The 14,157-nt window shown below is 40.3% G+C and overlaps 1 protein-coding gene across 3 annotated transcripts in view; it reads right to left on the bottom strand.

Annotated features, from left to right (window-relative positions):
* Window positions 1–13,237, bottom strand: part of xpo1b (exportin 1 (CRM1 homolog, yeast) b) — a 30,308-nt gene extending 17,071 nt beyond the window's left edge. Inside the window, exons 1-5 of one of the 3 annotated variants that reach the window (XM_058651026.1) lie at window positions 12,781–13,237; window positions 9,292–9,423; window positions 8,212–8,313; window positions 3,142–3,214; window positions 793–854 (exon numbers count right to left, since the gene is read on the bottom strand). In XM_058651026.1, coding sequence (XP_058507009.1) covers window positions 793–854; window positions 3,142–3,214; window positions 8,212–8,313; window positions 9,292–9,417 — 363 coding nt within the window. In that variant the 5' untranslated portion in view covers window positions 9,418–9,423; window positions 12,781–13,237. Of the gene's footprint in view, window positions 1–792; window positions 855–3,141; window positions 3,215–6,451; window positions 6,524–8,211; window positions 8,314–9,291; window positions 9,424–12,780 lie in introns of those variants that run through there. The other 2 variants (XM_058651028.1, XM_058651029.1) reach the window with 2 other exon arrangements.
* Between the last annotated feature and the right edge of the window lie 920 nt (window positions 13,238–14,157).

Here is a 14,157-nt window from a genome sequence, read left to right as displayed (position 1 = left end):
CCGTTTAAATGTGTAACATTTAGCTTAAAAGCGACACAAACACCAGAAGATGCCTCCTCAGCACAAAGTTAAACACTGACAGCAGAGAGGCCGGGCATCCGTCACAGACAAGACGACACCAACACTGTGTCATTTTTAAAGTGTTTACCTTCACCACAACCAACTCTCGCCTGCAGTCATACGTCTGATTAAGTGTCGGCAGACTGTGACCACTGTTACGACTCTTTTCTGATCCGAAGACCAGTTCTGTTTTAAAAGATTTGATATATGTTCAAACAAAACATGGAGGAACAAGTTTTCTGATTTAAGATTCTTAAATGTGAATATATTCTTTGTTTCTTTGCTCCATAGAAAAAACAAATCATTTTGGGTTCTTGGACAAAACAAGACATTTGAGAACGTCATAATTTCCAGCTTTGACAAACATGGATGGACATTTTTCTACATTTTATGGCCCACACAAGCAGAAACGCTGTGGCAAATAAAGCACTGATTTTTTCAAAAGAAAATGATGAGATTTCCCGGGGTCCTTGAATGCATCTCGTTAGCTCAACTTTCATGCATTTGAGTTTATACTATTTGAATAATCGCCAAAAATCCTGTAGAATTTTTACGAGAAAATACTACAAAATATGAAACTATGTCTCATTAAAAGAAAGAAATTGTGACTCTGAAGTTTGCCATTTTTATGGCCCAACCAAGTGCTCAGTTAATCTTGAAAATGATTGACCGAATAATAGATTACTCGTGTTTATGTTCACGTGTTTGTATGTCGCCGCTCATTGAACTCACCTCCACTTGTGACGCGTCTGACGAAGTCTTGATAATGAGACCGACAACGTACTTTTTTATACCTGGCAAATAGACAAAAGAAAACAAAAAGAAACACTTTAAAAAAAGCGTTCATATCAACACATCTCAACACATCCTGACATGATGAGCTGCCTGCAGCGTCTTGCTCAATCCTCCTCAGCGTGTCTGTAGGCTCGTAACGAGAATCAATCTGCCAGTTTTTAATCTCAGTATGGTTGTACAAAAACATAGGTGTGGTCCTATGTTTTCTTAAGGTTGCCAGTTTAAAGCTCTGCCACCCACTGAACATCAACTGGTTCAGTGGCAGATTCGTGTCAATGTGGGCAGAGCATCTTCAAAAACGACAATGTCTTCAGCTCCCTCGCATTAAGGCCCGTTTCCACCTATGGTCCCAACTCACCTCACCACGGCACGACACGCTTTAGGTTGGTTTTCCACTACAAAAATAACAAGTGACTGGTGACTTGTAAACTCAGTTGTTTTCACTGTAACTGAATCATTAGAATCAGTTAATTAAAACACATTTGTTTAGTACTTCCTCCATGACTGGAGCACAGCAGTGCCATCACTAAACACACCAGACTCCTGACTGAGATTTGACTCATTTCCTTTGGTAATTGTTGGAGATTAACCCACTTTTTTTTAGGATTGTTGTCTTTTTAACTCATCTACAGTTCGTCTTGATTTGATTCTTGTGCTGGACATGACTTCCTGTGACAGCACTCTGACCAATCAGCGTCGTTACGCATAGTATCGCCACAGTTCACTTGGAAGTCGCCGGTAGAAACATGCCATTAGTCTCTAGACTGTAGCTGTATCAGTTTTTTTTTTTTGTTATGTGCTGGGGTGTACGCGAGCGGAGCCGAAAACAAGGCAAAACTCTGATACGGGGTGGTGGGGGAAGACATACTTGCCAGTCGCCCTGCACCGGGTTTGCCACTTCAACAAAATTCAGGCATCTATGGTCAGAAGCAGCGAGGTCTTAGGTAAATCGGGAAAAACAATTATTCAGCACACGTATTAGACAAATTGAGGGAGGAAGATGACAACTGATTTCAGTGTGATTATTATTATAATTATTATCATCATCATTATTATTATTCTTAATAATAATACATTTGAGGGAAATGATGAGAATCTGCAATTATGCAGCAGTTACACACTTAACAATAGTGTACAAAGGTACTGCAACACTGTATAACTGCTTTATTTAAGGAAAAGTAAGTTGATCATTATTAATAATGATGGATGGGAGCCTGCGAGAAAACCATTATGTAGAATATGTATGAATCTATCTTTGGAAACTCTTCAGTCCTGCACCAAACTCCCACGAAAACAAGATTTGACCCACTTATTACACTTAAATATATTCTTAAAATAAAGACATGCGTACAGTATATTCCTGTTTTTTGCTGAATGACAGCATTTTCCTACTGGAAGCCTAAGTTTGTGTCCCGTTGTAAAACCACTCACTCTCCCACACCAAACCCCATAGAGAAAATCAGTGATTTTAACAACACAGCACACAGGAGTTGCTGATCTGCTGCTGCCTCCATCAGGAAGTCATCAATCAGTTCAATTGTGTCATTTTGTGACTTCTGTGTTTAAAATACCTCAGATTTACCTCAGTGACCACACGAGGCAGCGGTAGACCTGCAGCCCGTGTCCTCCCATGTGCTAAAATCACTGATTTTCTCTGTGAACTTTGGTGTGGGAGATTGAGTGGCTTTCACAATTTTGTTTTACAGCCAGAAAGGTTGTCTAAGAGCTATATAAAGCAGCAAATGTAGATTTAATAAGGTGAAGCATTTGTTTATGGGCTAAAATCTTGTTTTTTCAGCACATTTTCCCAGCATCTCATACAATAAAATTTCACTATCTCTTGCCAGTAACACTGGAAACATCCTATTCTACTGGCCAACAGAATAATGTGAGAGATAATTGTCCCGGAAAACACAAAACATAATCATAATTTGAGGCTTGATTATCTTAAAGCAACATAAGCAGCACCAATAGCTTGGGTTTCAAAAAACGTCTTTAAAATATAAACCTACACAAACATCTAATCTCAGTGCCTGGGTGGTTTTGGTCGATTCCTCTGTAATAAAAACAGCTGCTACAGCACAGAATCCAACCATTTTGCAGCAGCCAGTACAAACCAGTGGAGCAGAAAACAAACCAGCGTGCTTGGTGGGGGAATACCTCTCAACCTGGCAACAGCACGTCACAACATTCAAGAAAAAAGAGAGAGCGAGAGAGGAAGAAAGACAGAAAGCAGAACCAGAACACTTCATACAGTTTTTAGAATGAAAGAAAACGGTGTTTTACCTTCACACTGATTCCTGGGCAGAATCTTCCATCTCGTTTTGATAACCGTTTCCAGAATCTGAAGAGCATAGTACTGGAACACGCAAAGGAGGAACAAGCATTAGGATAAAAACGTCTTTACGGTCAAAGTCAACAACGACAACAGGCACTGTGTCATTTGTATACAAACCAAAAAAACAGTATGAAGTGGACCCGTTCTGGAATTTAACTTTAGTATTTTCCTACACTGGTCACGACCAAACCGTGTCTCTCATGCACTTCATTCAGTCATTAGTTGTTTTTTGGTGTTTTACCTCTCTACACGAGCAGCATTAATATGGAACACTGCAGAAGTCCTGCTGTTTCTGACAACACCACACCAGACACAGACTAAAACACAAGTAAATACAATATAAAACACTTCAGTTAAGAGCTTTTTGGCTTCGGAGGTGAACAGAACCTACAGTCTGTGGGGGGTTGGGCATAAAATGACTTCTGGTTCTGGTTTGGGGGCTGATTCTTCAGGATTGTGAGGTCATGCAACCAAAGTGACGCCGTTTTGATCTATAGACGTATATAACCGGCTTTACACGAGGCAATAGCCCCAAATAGGCCCAAATTTAGCCCAGAAAATAGACCAGCTGTAATTGCATTTTAATATTTATGAATACAAGTTCAGCATCGGCCCCACATTAAATCAGATTTCACTGCAGTGCAGTCTGATTGACATGAATTCAAGATTCTGTGGTGGCCGATTTTATACACAAACCTTAAAATTTCTTAATTAGAAACAAGGACCTCTTTATACAACGTTGACTCCCCTGGAAACATTGAGGACGGGTAGTTCCCACTTTTATTTCACCATTAGCATCTTAAATCAATTTTAAATTCCCTCAATTTATAGTCGTAAAGACCGTAAAGCTAAAGCATTCACACAGAGCCAGGTCCAGTATAAAAGGGAGGATATGTAATACGCAATATATCTGCAAAAATGACTGCTTTTGAACATGTTTTGGTTTCATTTATTACTCAAATTTCCTACATACCAAGATTGAACCAGAATCCAAAACCAGTGAAATCTCATTGATACCCAGCCCTAAACCACGTGGGTCAACTATGATAACTCTAATATAAACTATATAGATTATGGTTAAAGTCTTGGGTAATCCCAATTCAGGGTGCTTTTTACTGGTGTGTCCGTCACAATGAACAGCAAGACAAACCACAGTGTGCGTGCCCTGTAGTAACGTCTTATCACTTAAGGGATAGTTCATGGTTTTTTTTAAGTGTGGTTGTACGAGGTGCTGACACAGAGTCAGTGATTACCTTCTACACAAGTTTGTTTGTGTGCGCTTTGTAAAACACGCTCACTCTCCCAAACCTAACTCCATAGAGAAAATCAACGCTTTTTTTAGCTTGTGGGATTATAAGAGTTGCTGTCTCGTTCTCCCTCATTTGGTACGTTTGTTTAATTAAGTGAAACAAAGTATTTCAAACATTTAGGTGACATAATAACACCACCACCACCACTACTACTACCACCACCACTACTACTTCTACTTCTACTTCTTCTTCTACAATTACTACAAATTAACCTGCAAGAAAAACAAGGACATTGAAATGTATTTGTACAAGACATAAAACACTATTTAATACTTTATTAAACCAGTTAAAATCGTATTGGGATTAAAGAAAGAAGCGTAACAATGTCACAATAAAAGATAAAAACACTATGTCTAGTAAATTAAAGGCTCACCTATTAAAAATCTTCATCTGTTTAAGCCTATGATATGTAAAGAACCTGGTAACGTCTTTATCTCGCTTTGAGACAGATTTTACCAACTGAAGTTTATAAACCACTCACTCTCCCACACCAAAGTCCAAAACCAGTGATTTTAGCTCACAGCTCACAGAGCCGAAGTCACAAAATAACACATTTGAAGTAACTGATGGAGGCAGCAATGGAACAACAACTCCTGAATGCTGTGATGTAAAATTGTGTTTTTTCTCTATGTGAGTGAGTGGTTTTTACGAGGCAACACAAGCTTAATTTTCCGACTGTTTCTCATGAACATTTGCTTGGCAATATCTGAAATAAAGACTTACTACTATACTGCAAGCTGTCTTTTATCAGTGAGACAAAATAAATCCAGGAGTAAACCTACAGAGCTTCTTCTATAGGTGCTGCGACAGAGAGCAAGAGATAGTATTTATCATCTGCCCTTAAAGAGAAGACACAAAGCTGAGTGGAAGCTGGTTCAAACGAGTTCTGATACAGAAACAGTGTCCTACGTATGAACCTATGCAGTGTGTAAGGTGAGTACAAAACATAAAGGGTTACACAGAGTTCAGGCAATCGGTGAAGGTAAGGAGGAAAAAGGAATATGTGGACTGAATAAGTGCTGTAAGAGTTTCAGATAAAGAGACAAACGTATCCTTAAGATGTCGTCACTGAGCTGTCAGCTCTGTGTGTTCCTAAACAACCACACTGAAATAAAACAGAACTATCCCTTTAACAGTAAAGTATAGAGAAAAACAATGAACATAAATATAAAAATTGAAACATAGGTGAGCTTCTATTGTTACTTAACTGACTGTTTCAACTGTAGGGATCATCAATCCGAACGTACAGTGACTCCAAATAATATTAAAACAGGGATTATTGATGTGATACAAAGAGGCTTAAAGATTAAAGGTAAATAGAGTTTTCATTAAAGGGCAAGTGTTTTTTAAATGTACATTTATGACGCATCAGAGAACAAGAACGTGTAATCATAAGTAGATTTTGAACTATAAGTCGGATTTTTAAGTGTTTTTAACTGATCTACAGTTGGACAGTGTTGGCTTTGAGTCGGACTTCGCGCTCATGACTCTTCAGTGACGACACTCTCTGACCAATCAGAGGCCGGCAGTCTGTTGACGTCACATTTCAGTATCGGCTCAGCTGACAGACTCTCGATAGACTCTCCACAGAGCAGGAACTAAAAAAAAAAAGGTTCTAGAACTGTATCCTGGCGTCAAATAACCTTTATCTACAGAGACCTTTTGACAAAAGGAAAAGCTTGGAATAGTTGACGTGATTGCAGGTCTGGTTCTGTTCGGGCTTGGGGTCGTCTGATGAGCTTGGGTCGGGTTCAGACTAGAACTTTACTGTTCTACTCGTAAATGGACGGAATTTTGTCGCGGGAGCGTAAACGATGATCCCTACAGACGAAAGTGTAGTCGCCATCATCTCTAACTGCAGCCTGCACCCTCCCTCTGTCCAATGAAACAGATGCAATAGAAACGGATGAACAGAACTGAGTCAAAGGGAATTTAAAAAAGGGTAGACCTTGTGGAGGCCTGCCGTCAAAGCCTAGCTGTGTCATGATGCACAGGATGACACACCCCGTTTCTTCCTATTACAAGCCATAAACATAATGGAACATTGTGATTAATATCAAAAAAAGAGTCACAGCTTGAATTCAGTACATTTGTTGTTTATCTGTTTGTTTTATTTATTTAAATCAAATATAATAATTACTGTAGCGATTAAAAAGTGCTTTGAAATTACGCACTAATGTAAGAAGAGAAATGTAGAATTCAAGAGGTGTTTACCTTTAGGTTTCCTCTTTTCCTCTAATGTGCCCCCAAAAATTACACAATTTATAACTAGAAAAGAACACGGTTGGTGAATCAACTCAGACATTAGTAAATTAAAAGAGATGGTCAGTGTTAAATGCAAACAAACAGAGTCACACCAGTGTCACCGTTACTTTGAGGAAGTAAAATCTCTTAGTGCTGTTGTCAGATCATTAAGAAAAAAAGATTTCACCGTCACGTAATTAAGCCAAATTATTTCAAATCACTTCATTTTAGGGCTTTAATTGATTTCAAACAATTAAACCAAGTTTTTAGATTTTTCAGCTTCTAAAATGTCAATATTTTTAGGGTTTCTTTCAAAAATAATTGACGCTTATCCTACACAAGTGAAATAAATGTTGCATAAAAATCTGAGTGAAATATAATAAACTTTTAGAAAAATGTATTGACAATCACGGGTTGGATTTGTCATTTTCTAAAAAAAAGATATAAAAAAACTTTTCAAAAAGATTTTCTGTTTGTTCAAAAACAAGTCATTATTCTTATGAATTGTGCTTTTAAATGTTATCTTATCCCTCATACAAACTACACTCCCATCTTGAATAAATAAAAGTCAGAAAATCTCTAGATGACAAACCAAACTGATTTCATGCTACCTGCCACTTGTATGTATGTATGTTTGTGATATTTACAGATTAATAAATGTTTGGTTTTTTTTTTATTGTGAACTGCGTGTCGTTCCATATCAAAACAAATGCTTTAATTTGGAAATTGACTAATATCGTGAGTGACTGAAGCGCAAATCAACTCACCAAACGAGTTCTGACATGGATTCATCTGATGCAGATTGTTTTGATTAAAGGGAGAGAAGTGACAGCAGAGATATATCATATTTTAATGTTTTGAACAACAGGAGGTGGTAACTAATAAGCAGAAGTGGCAGAGTTCACAGTGACAGCAACGTGGCGTTTTGATGTTGTATCTGTAAATTTGTCCTCCTGATAACTTCCTGTCTACAGTTTTAGTCGAGTCAATCCGAATCTTTGGTGATGGGTAGATAATCACCCAAGTATGTTCCCGTTAAGTCACTGATGACGTCAGTATCACATTTTCCAAAATCCTAAATCACTAATAGTGGGAAAAACTGTATTAACAAATCATCTTATGTCATAGCTCAGTCATCGGATTTGAACAATATTTGTTATGTGTATGCAGGTTCAGAAACCATCAGTCCAGGTTTGAGCTGCATCGGATCCAGATTACGGATTTTGGTGGCAATTTAAATTCAGACTAGATGTGTGTATCTAAGCGACATCTTAACAGATGAAGATGAATTTTGTCGCATTCATGTAAGATGGTTTATGCGAGAAGGTAAAGCTCTGGATCCAGTGTTTAATCTTTGACGGAGCTTTTTAAGTTTTCACAATTCCTTCCTCAAAGCACAAGTTTGTGTGTGTGTGTGTGTGTGTGTGTCGTTCCACCACAGTTGCGTGGACTGGAGCAACTTACTTTAGTGTTCATGTTCTGGGAAAACTCCAGGATGGTGTCCACTCTCGTCCAGGCGTCCGGATGCTCTTTTAAGTGCGTCAACACTTCTTGGGCCATTCTTTGCTGGAAGACCAAAAGCAATGGATGAACTAATCGATAACCAGTCACTGAAATAATCAAACATTAATTATCACGAGTGTTTTTTTAATAAGTAAAACCAGTTTCTGTGATTTTACAGCTCCTTAAATGTGAATATTTTCCAATTTCTTTGCTCCATATGACAAAGAAATCATTAAAACTGAATCATTAGATAACATGAAAATAATTGTTAGCATAAATATTTGTTTTCAGGTTCAGCCTGGACACAAAAACGACAGTTACAGGTATGTAATATTGCTGGTAGAATGTGAAAAATTAATATCAACACAACTTTTTTCTGTCTATTATTTTTGGGAGCCGCGTGTGTTAATGCTGCACGAATGTTCCCATGGTGAGTTCACAACCAAAGCCAACGCACAGATGTGAGTAAACGCTGCGCCTTTCTATGTCATCCGCAGTTACCTGTCATTCATTCCATACTTTGGCGAAAATAGTAAATAGTGTTTATCTTAAGTTACTTGTTTTATTTTGGAGTTGAATATGTGCTCATTTAGCGCATATTTGCACAGTGGTTCTACATTTTAATTATTCAGTGTGACCACACACCTGGACACACCAGTGCAAATTAATACTAGGCCACTTTGGTGATCTTACTGCCCTCTAAAGGTGACCAGAGACACTAGGTTGCGTGTCAATAACACAACTCTAATAAAAGCAATTTATAGTGTTACATTTGTATGAATCACAGTCAAGCACCAGCTACTCTACTTTCAGCTTAGGGCCCATAAAGGTGTGTCCGTCACACAATGGAACACCAACAATTAAAAACACAACGGAACGTAGCAGCGATGCACACGCGCCAATGTGTCTGTGCTACAATGGTCATGTTGTGTTTATATCTATTTTAACAGACAAAGCACAGAAGTCAAAATTGTGTTTGTTCAAATGAAGTAAACAATAACAACTGTACACCTAATATGATTCCAATTACAAACAACAAACCTGTGGTCCCACTCCATGATACAGACAGTTCACCACATTGTCCAGCAGGTTGATATCCAGTTTCTGGTTGAAGTCCAGCAGCTGCTGTGCTGCATGGTCTGCTAACATTGTCATAACTGCTGGCATAGAGCTCTGCAACAAGGACAGCAGAGGGGAGGAGGGGGAGAGAAGGGAGAGAGGGGGGGGGGTCAGGAGTGAACACAACACATTCAACAGGCAAAGTCATGTGAACTGTGCGTCCAGAAACAATTCCAAACAGCTGATCAAGTAACAAAACACGCCTCTAATCCCCACTGCAAGCAATCATTTGAAGAAGCTAAGCCCCCGCGCTGTCACTGCTCAAAGTTTACAATTACAGAGCTAACATTTATTATTCAAAAAACAGAAAAATACATGTTTTCTGTTCTTCGGTTGGACTGGTTTTTACTGGGACTCAGACACAGTAATAACTTCATTATCTCAGCTAGTAACCTTTAGACTGTTGCTGTGAAAATAGGGGCCGTGTGAGTTCGATCAACGGGAGGTTTTATAATTGCTCTATTGCAAATGAACTGTAATGCAAACAAAAATCCATATCTTTAAGTGCTCGTAACTGACAACGACCACCTACACGAAAACACTCAGGTAACACCCACCCCCACACACGTGCCAGTAAATATTAAACTGAAGCGATTCAGTTAAAACTTTGTCAGAACAAATTTGATATTATGCCCAAATATAAGTCATAAACCCCACATTTACATCGTTCCATTAATGTGAGTAATATCCTTCTGCCTGTGGAGCCGTCTATCAGAGGCAAGAGTCATTTGTTGAGGGTAACGGTTTTAAAGTACTTTGTTGTAAAATATGATTTCACAGAACGCAGGCTTCACAACAGAGCGAAACAAACAGGGCTAACAAGCGTGCTTGAATGAGTGTATCATGACCTTTTTGGCCTTTGGAATAAGCCTTGAATTTGTACTTCAGGCAAGGGCCTTGCTCCACGACGGCCGCCATCTTGCAGTTTACGTTTTTTATTTGCATACATGATCAGTCTTGGCAGGCTTCAAATATATATATATATATATATATATATGTGTGTGTGTCACTAAACGAGCCACTTTCACATGCGTTAAGACGGTCGATGTCTTAGTAATTTAAGGAACGTCTGTCCGTCAGTCTGTGTTTGTGCATGTGTCGCGGGTCACTTGACACGTGTCAAAGTCAAGAGTCCTTTGGTGACTTTGAACAAGTTAATCGCATACAGGTGACTTCTGAAGTTTGGGAATTTATCTACAGGTTTAAAAAAGGCATGATTAAGAACTTTGAACTGTCACAAAATAACGGTCTCTGGTGTGATGCTGCCCCCCACAGATCAAAGTTGCTTCTTCTTTTTCCTAGTTCAGAGTTCTTCATCACAGTTCAAAGTTCTGTAATGCAGCCCGACGTTCTCCACCCAGCCGCCTTCTCATCTCCTCATTCTCTTTATCAAAGTTCAAAGCTCATCTTCATTCTTTTATCCCTCAATCCATAATCCCTCCCGGATTCTTCCTCCATCTCCTCAGCCCCAAATAGTTCAAGCCTGAGATGCAGGTACTGCACTACAGCACATTTTAATGCTGATGCCAAACTGGGATGTCGCACAATATCGAAATGTGCAATGTACGCACCATATGCGATACAACCTAACAACATACTGCTCAGAGAAATAAGAAGGGAATTTGTTAAGATTTCATATAGTATGGTAACTTTAATTTGAAATCTAACTTGTTTTATATATTGTTATTGAAAAGCCACTGCAGTATATGAAGATTGGCGACAGACCATTAGTGTTGTTCAATGAACAGTTACTGACGTGTTTACATGATTATCATGTTACCCTATTGAAACCGAAGGAGTTATTAAACAGTAATATTTCATCAGATGAAAGAAAGAAAAGAAAAATCTGCTTAATATATGAGCTTGCAGATATCTGCATGGATTTACAGCCATATCTTTAAACACATCTGAGATGTTTGGAAAATGAACAAAAAATCTGGCAATGACCCATCTGTGGGTCCCAACCCAGTGTTTGGGAACCACTGGCATAAGCTTCTCCCCAAAGCTGCCTTTCTGCTTAGGGTAAACTAAATCCCCATCTTAAATATTTACATTTTATTTTATGCAAGTCATTCTCTTCCCAAATAATTCCTACTATTGTGCAGCCTTACTTGGTTCCCTTCACTGTGCTGATGACAGGAGGCTGCTGCCAAAAATAGGTTGAGCAGTAGTGATCTGTATGGACTGTTGACTACAACCATTCATAAAAAAACAACCCAAACATAGTCAACGGAACCTCAAACTTTGTTTTTTCTTCTTCCAATATCATGTGAAATCATGAGAACGACCAGACGAGGTCACTATTGTTTACATCTGAGAGTGACTAATAAAAATAACCAACATGTGCAAGTGTGTTGGTAGTTGCTAACACCACATGCATGCAGGCTAATGTAAACAACACACACACACATTTTATATATATATACACATATACAAACACACACACACACACACTAGTTAGCGTCGTAGCTACATCATAAGCTATCCGTTCACATGTGCCGACTCTTTCCGACCACTCCCACCAAACAAGACCAGGGACGCTAAAGGCTAGGATACAACTACAACTTTTAGCCGTTTGCTTGTTTACGTCTGTGAGTGACGTCATGGCTCTCCCTCCTCCTTACGTGTTTGTAATTATAATGTATTATTAAGAATAATAAGAATCTGCAAAGTGTGTTGACAGTTGCTAGCATCACATGCAATTAGGCTAACGTAAACAACACTCACGAACGCGCGCGCGCCTCACACATACACACAAGTTAGCATCTTGGCTACATGTATAGCTATCAGTTCACATGTGCAGACTCTTCCCAACCACTCCCACCAAACAAAACCCGGGACGTATGAGGTGTTTTTAGCCGAGGATGCTAAGTGTCCCTTCTTCACTTCAAATGTACAACTTTTTCGTTAGCACGCACACACACACACACACAGAGAGAGCCGTTAGCCTTGGCAGCTCCACAGCGATAAAGTTATCACTGGAGCACCTAGCAACACCAACTTGACATCCGCTCACATCACACGAGAAGTGATGCTGCTGCTGCTCTGGTGTGGTAGTGGAAGTGGGAGAGGCACGCGTGAACTCACTCACTCACTCACTCACTCACGCAGCAGTTTGTGTTACTTATTCATCTGCAGCGACACACGTACGCGGCCCGCGTTAGTTAGTGAGTTACAGCACTTTAGCTAATCCTTGTAACCGTAAAAACAGCAGGTTAATGCTCGCTCACTCACTAGCTAGCAAGCTAGCACGGCTAGGGTGATATCCCACTGCTGATGCTGCTGCAAACAACCACGTGCTAACACACACACACACACACACACACACATTGCATTTATTTTGAAATCCCCAGTGTAGCACATTAATAACGAGAAAGCAGACGTTAATCACAGCGTGATGCAGGTACCTACCTAAAGTCCAAGGCTCTGACTGAAAGAGAGTGGCGTTTGAAGCCAGAGGAACTACAAAGATACAGTGAGCGCGTCAGTATCACTGATGAATGAAGGAAAAATAAAAATAAAAAGATATGTTTCCTATTTAGTGCAGCGTTGTCTGTCTCCAGTGAGTGATGTCTGGCTGCTTCTTTTAAAGAGGAAAAACCCACTGATTTATCCCGAAATCTTTCTCTCACGGCGAACCCTGCGATGTGTCGCTCCGACACATTTTACGGTAAGAAAAAAATATAAAAATAAACGTGTTTCACTTCATAAATTGGTGAACTATTGTTAAATGTCCAGCGGCGGGTCTTGGTGCGGAGGTTGCGTGTGTGCCTGCCTGCCTGCGCCTCCTTTCCTCTCCCCTCTCTCTCCTCTCGCAACCGGTTGAAACCGGTTCAGACTGGGAGATTCCATCTCGGTTTAGTTTTCAGCCGATGGCGCCGCGTAAAAATTTGGACTCGGGTCACGCCCACAGCACGTCGCGATTGGCTGCGGCGGCGCCGAGCACTTCCCTGCCGGCGCACGATTGGCCGCCTCACGTGTCAGTCTATTTCAATTCGCTCAAGCGCCCACGCGACTACTCCGCCCGTGGAGAAAAAGAGGGCAGACTCCCATCGCACAGAATGGACTCCGCTTCATCGCAGTATACGCGTATAACTTTACACTTTGTGCGCGACTTACGTGCCATAACCTACACATCCCCCCCCCCTCGCCTCGTGTGCACGCGGAGTCGCGTTACAAACGTTGTGTGACAGGACGTGTCAAAATAAAAGCCCCCTTTTTTAATCACATTTATCCACTTGAGAGTGAGTGAAAGTCCCGGCACTTTTCGGTTCTCTCTTTTTAAAAGCGTCACATTTATTTACGTGTGTCCTCTCGTTTCTCCGCAGGTACACTTGAGATTGCGGTCACCATTCATTTGCCTGTTGCTTGTAAGCTGGTAATTTTCCACCAGCCACGAGTGGGCGTGGTTACATGGTCATGAACGCACGGGGTTAGAGAGACATAGAGAGAGAGAGGGGGGGGGGGGGGGGGGAAGAAAACGACCTGGAGTCTTATTAATAATTTTTGATTAAATGGTGTCAAAGTGATCAGTGGCGGACGCTTGTAAATGTCACGTGCCGGCAGCAGAGACGTGTTTTGTCCACTGTGGCGCGTGCTCTGGTGCTAATTGAGAGACACAAGTACAGTCAATGTGAAAGAGAGAGTGAGAGAGACAGAGAGAGAGAGAGAGAGCACCGCTGTCAGTGGAGGATGCAAACATGACAGCGTCCCCCCTCCTTCCTCCTCCACCCTCCCCTCTTCTCTGTGATCACGTGGTCCACGCGCTACTTGATGGAAAAATACTGG

Source organism: Solea solea, chromosome 15 (genome assembly GCF_958295425.1).
Source record: "Solea solea chromosome 15, fSolSol10.1, whole genome shotgun sequence".
In the NCBI taxonomy this organism is placed as follows: Eukaryota; Metazoa; Chordata; class Actinopteri; order Pleuronectiformes; family Soleidae; genus Solea; species Solea solea.
This window is presented reverse-complemented; position numbering and strand designations above follow the sequence as displayed.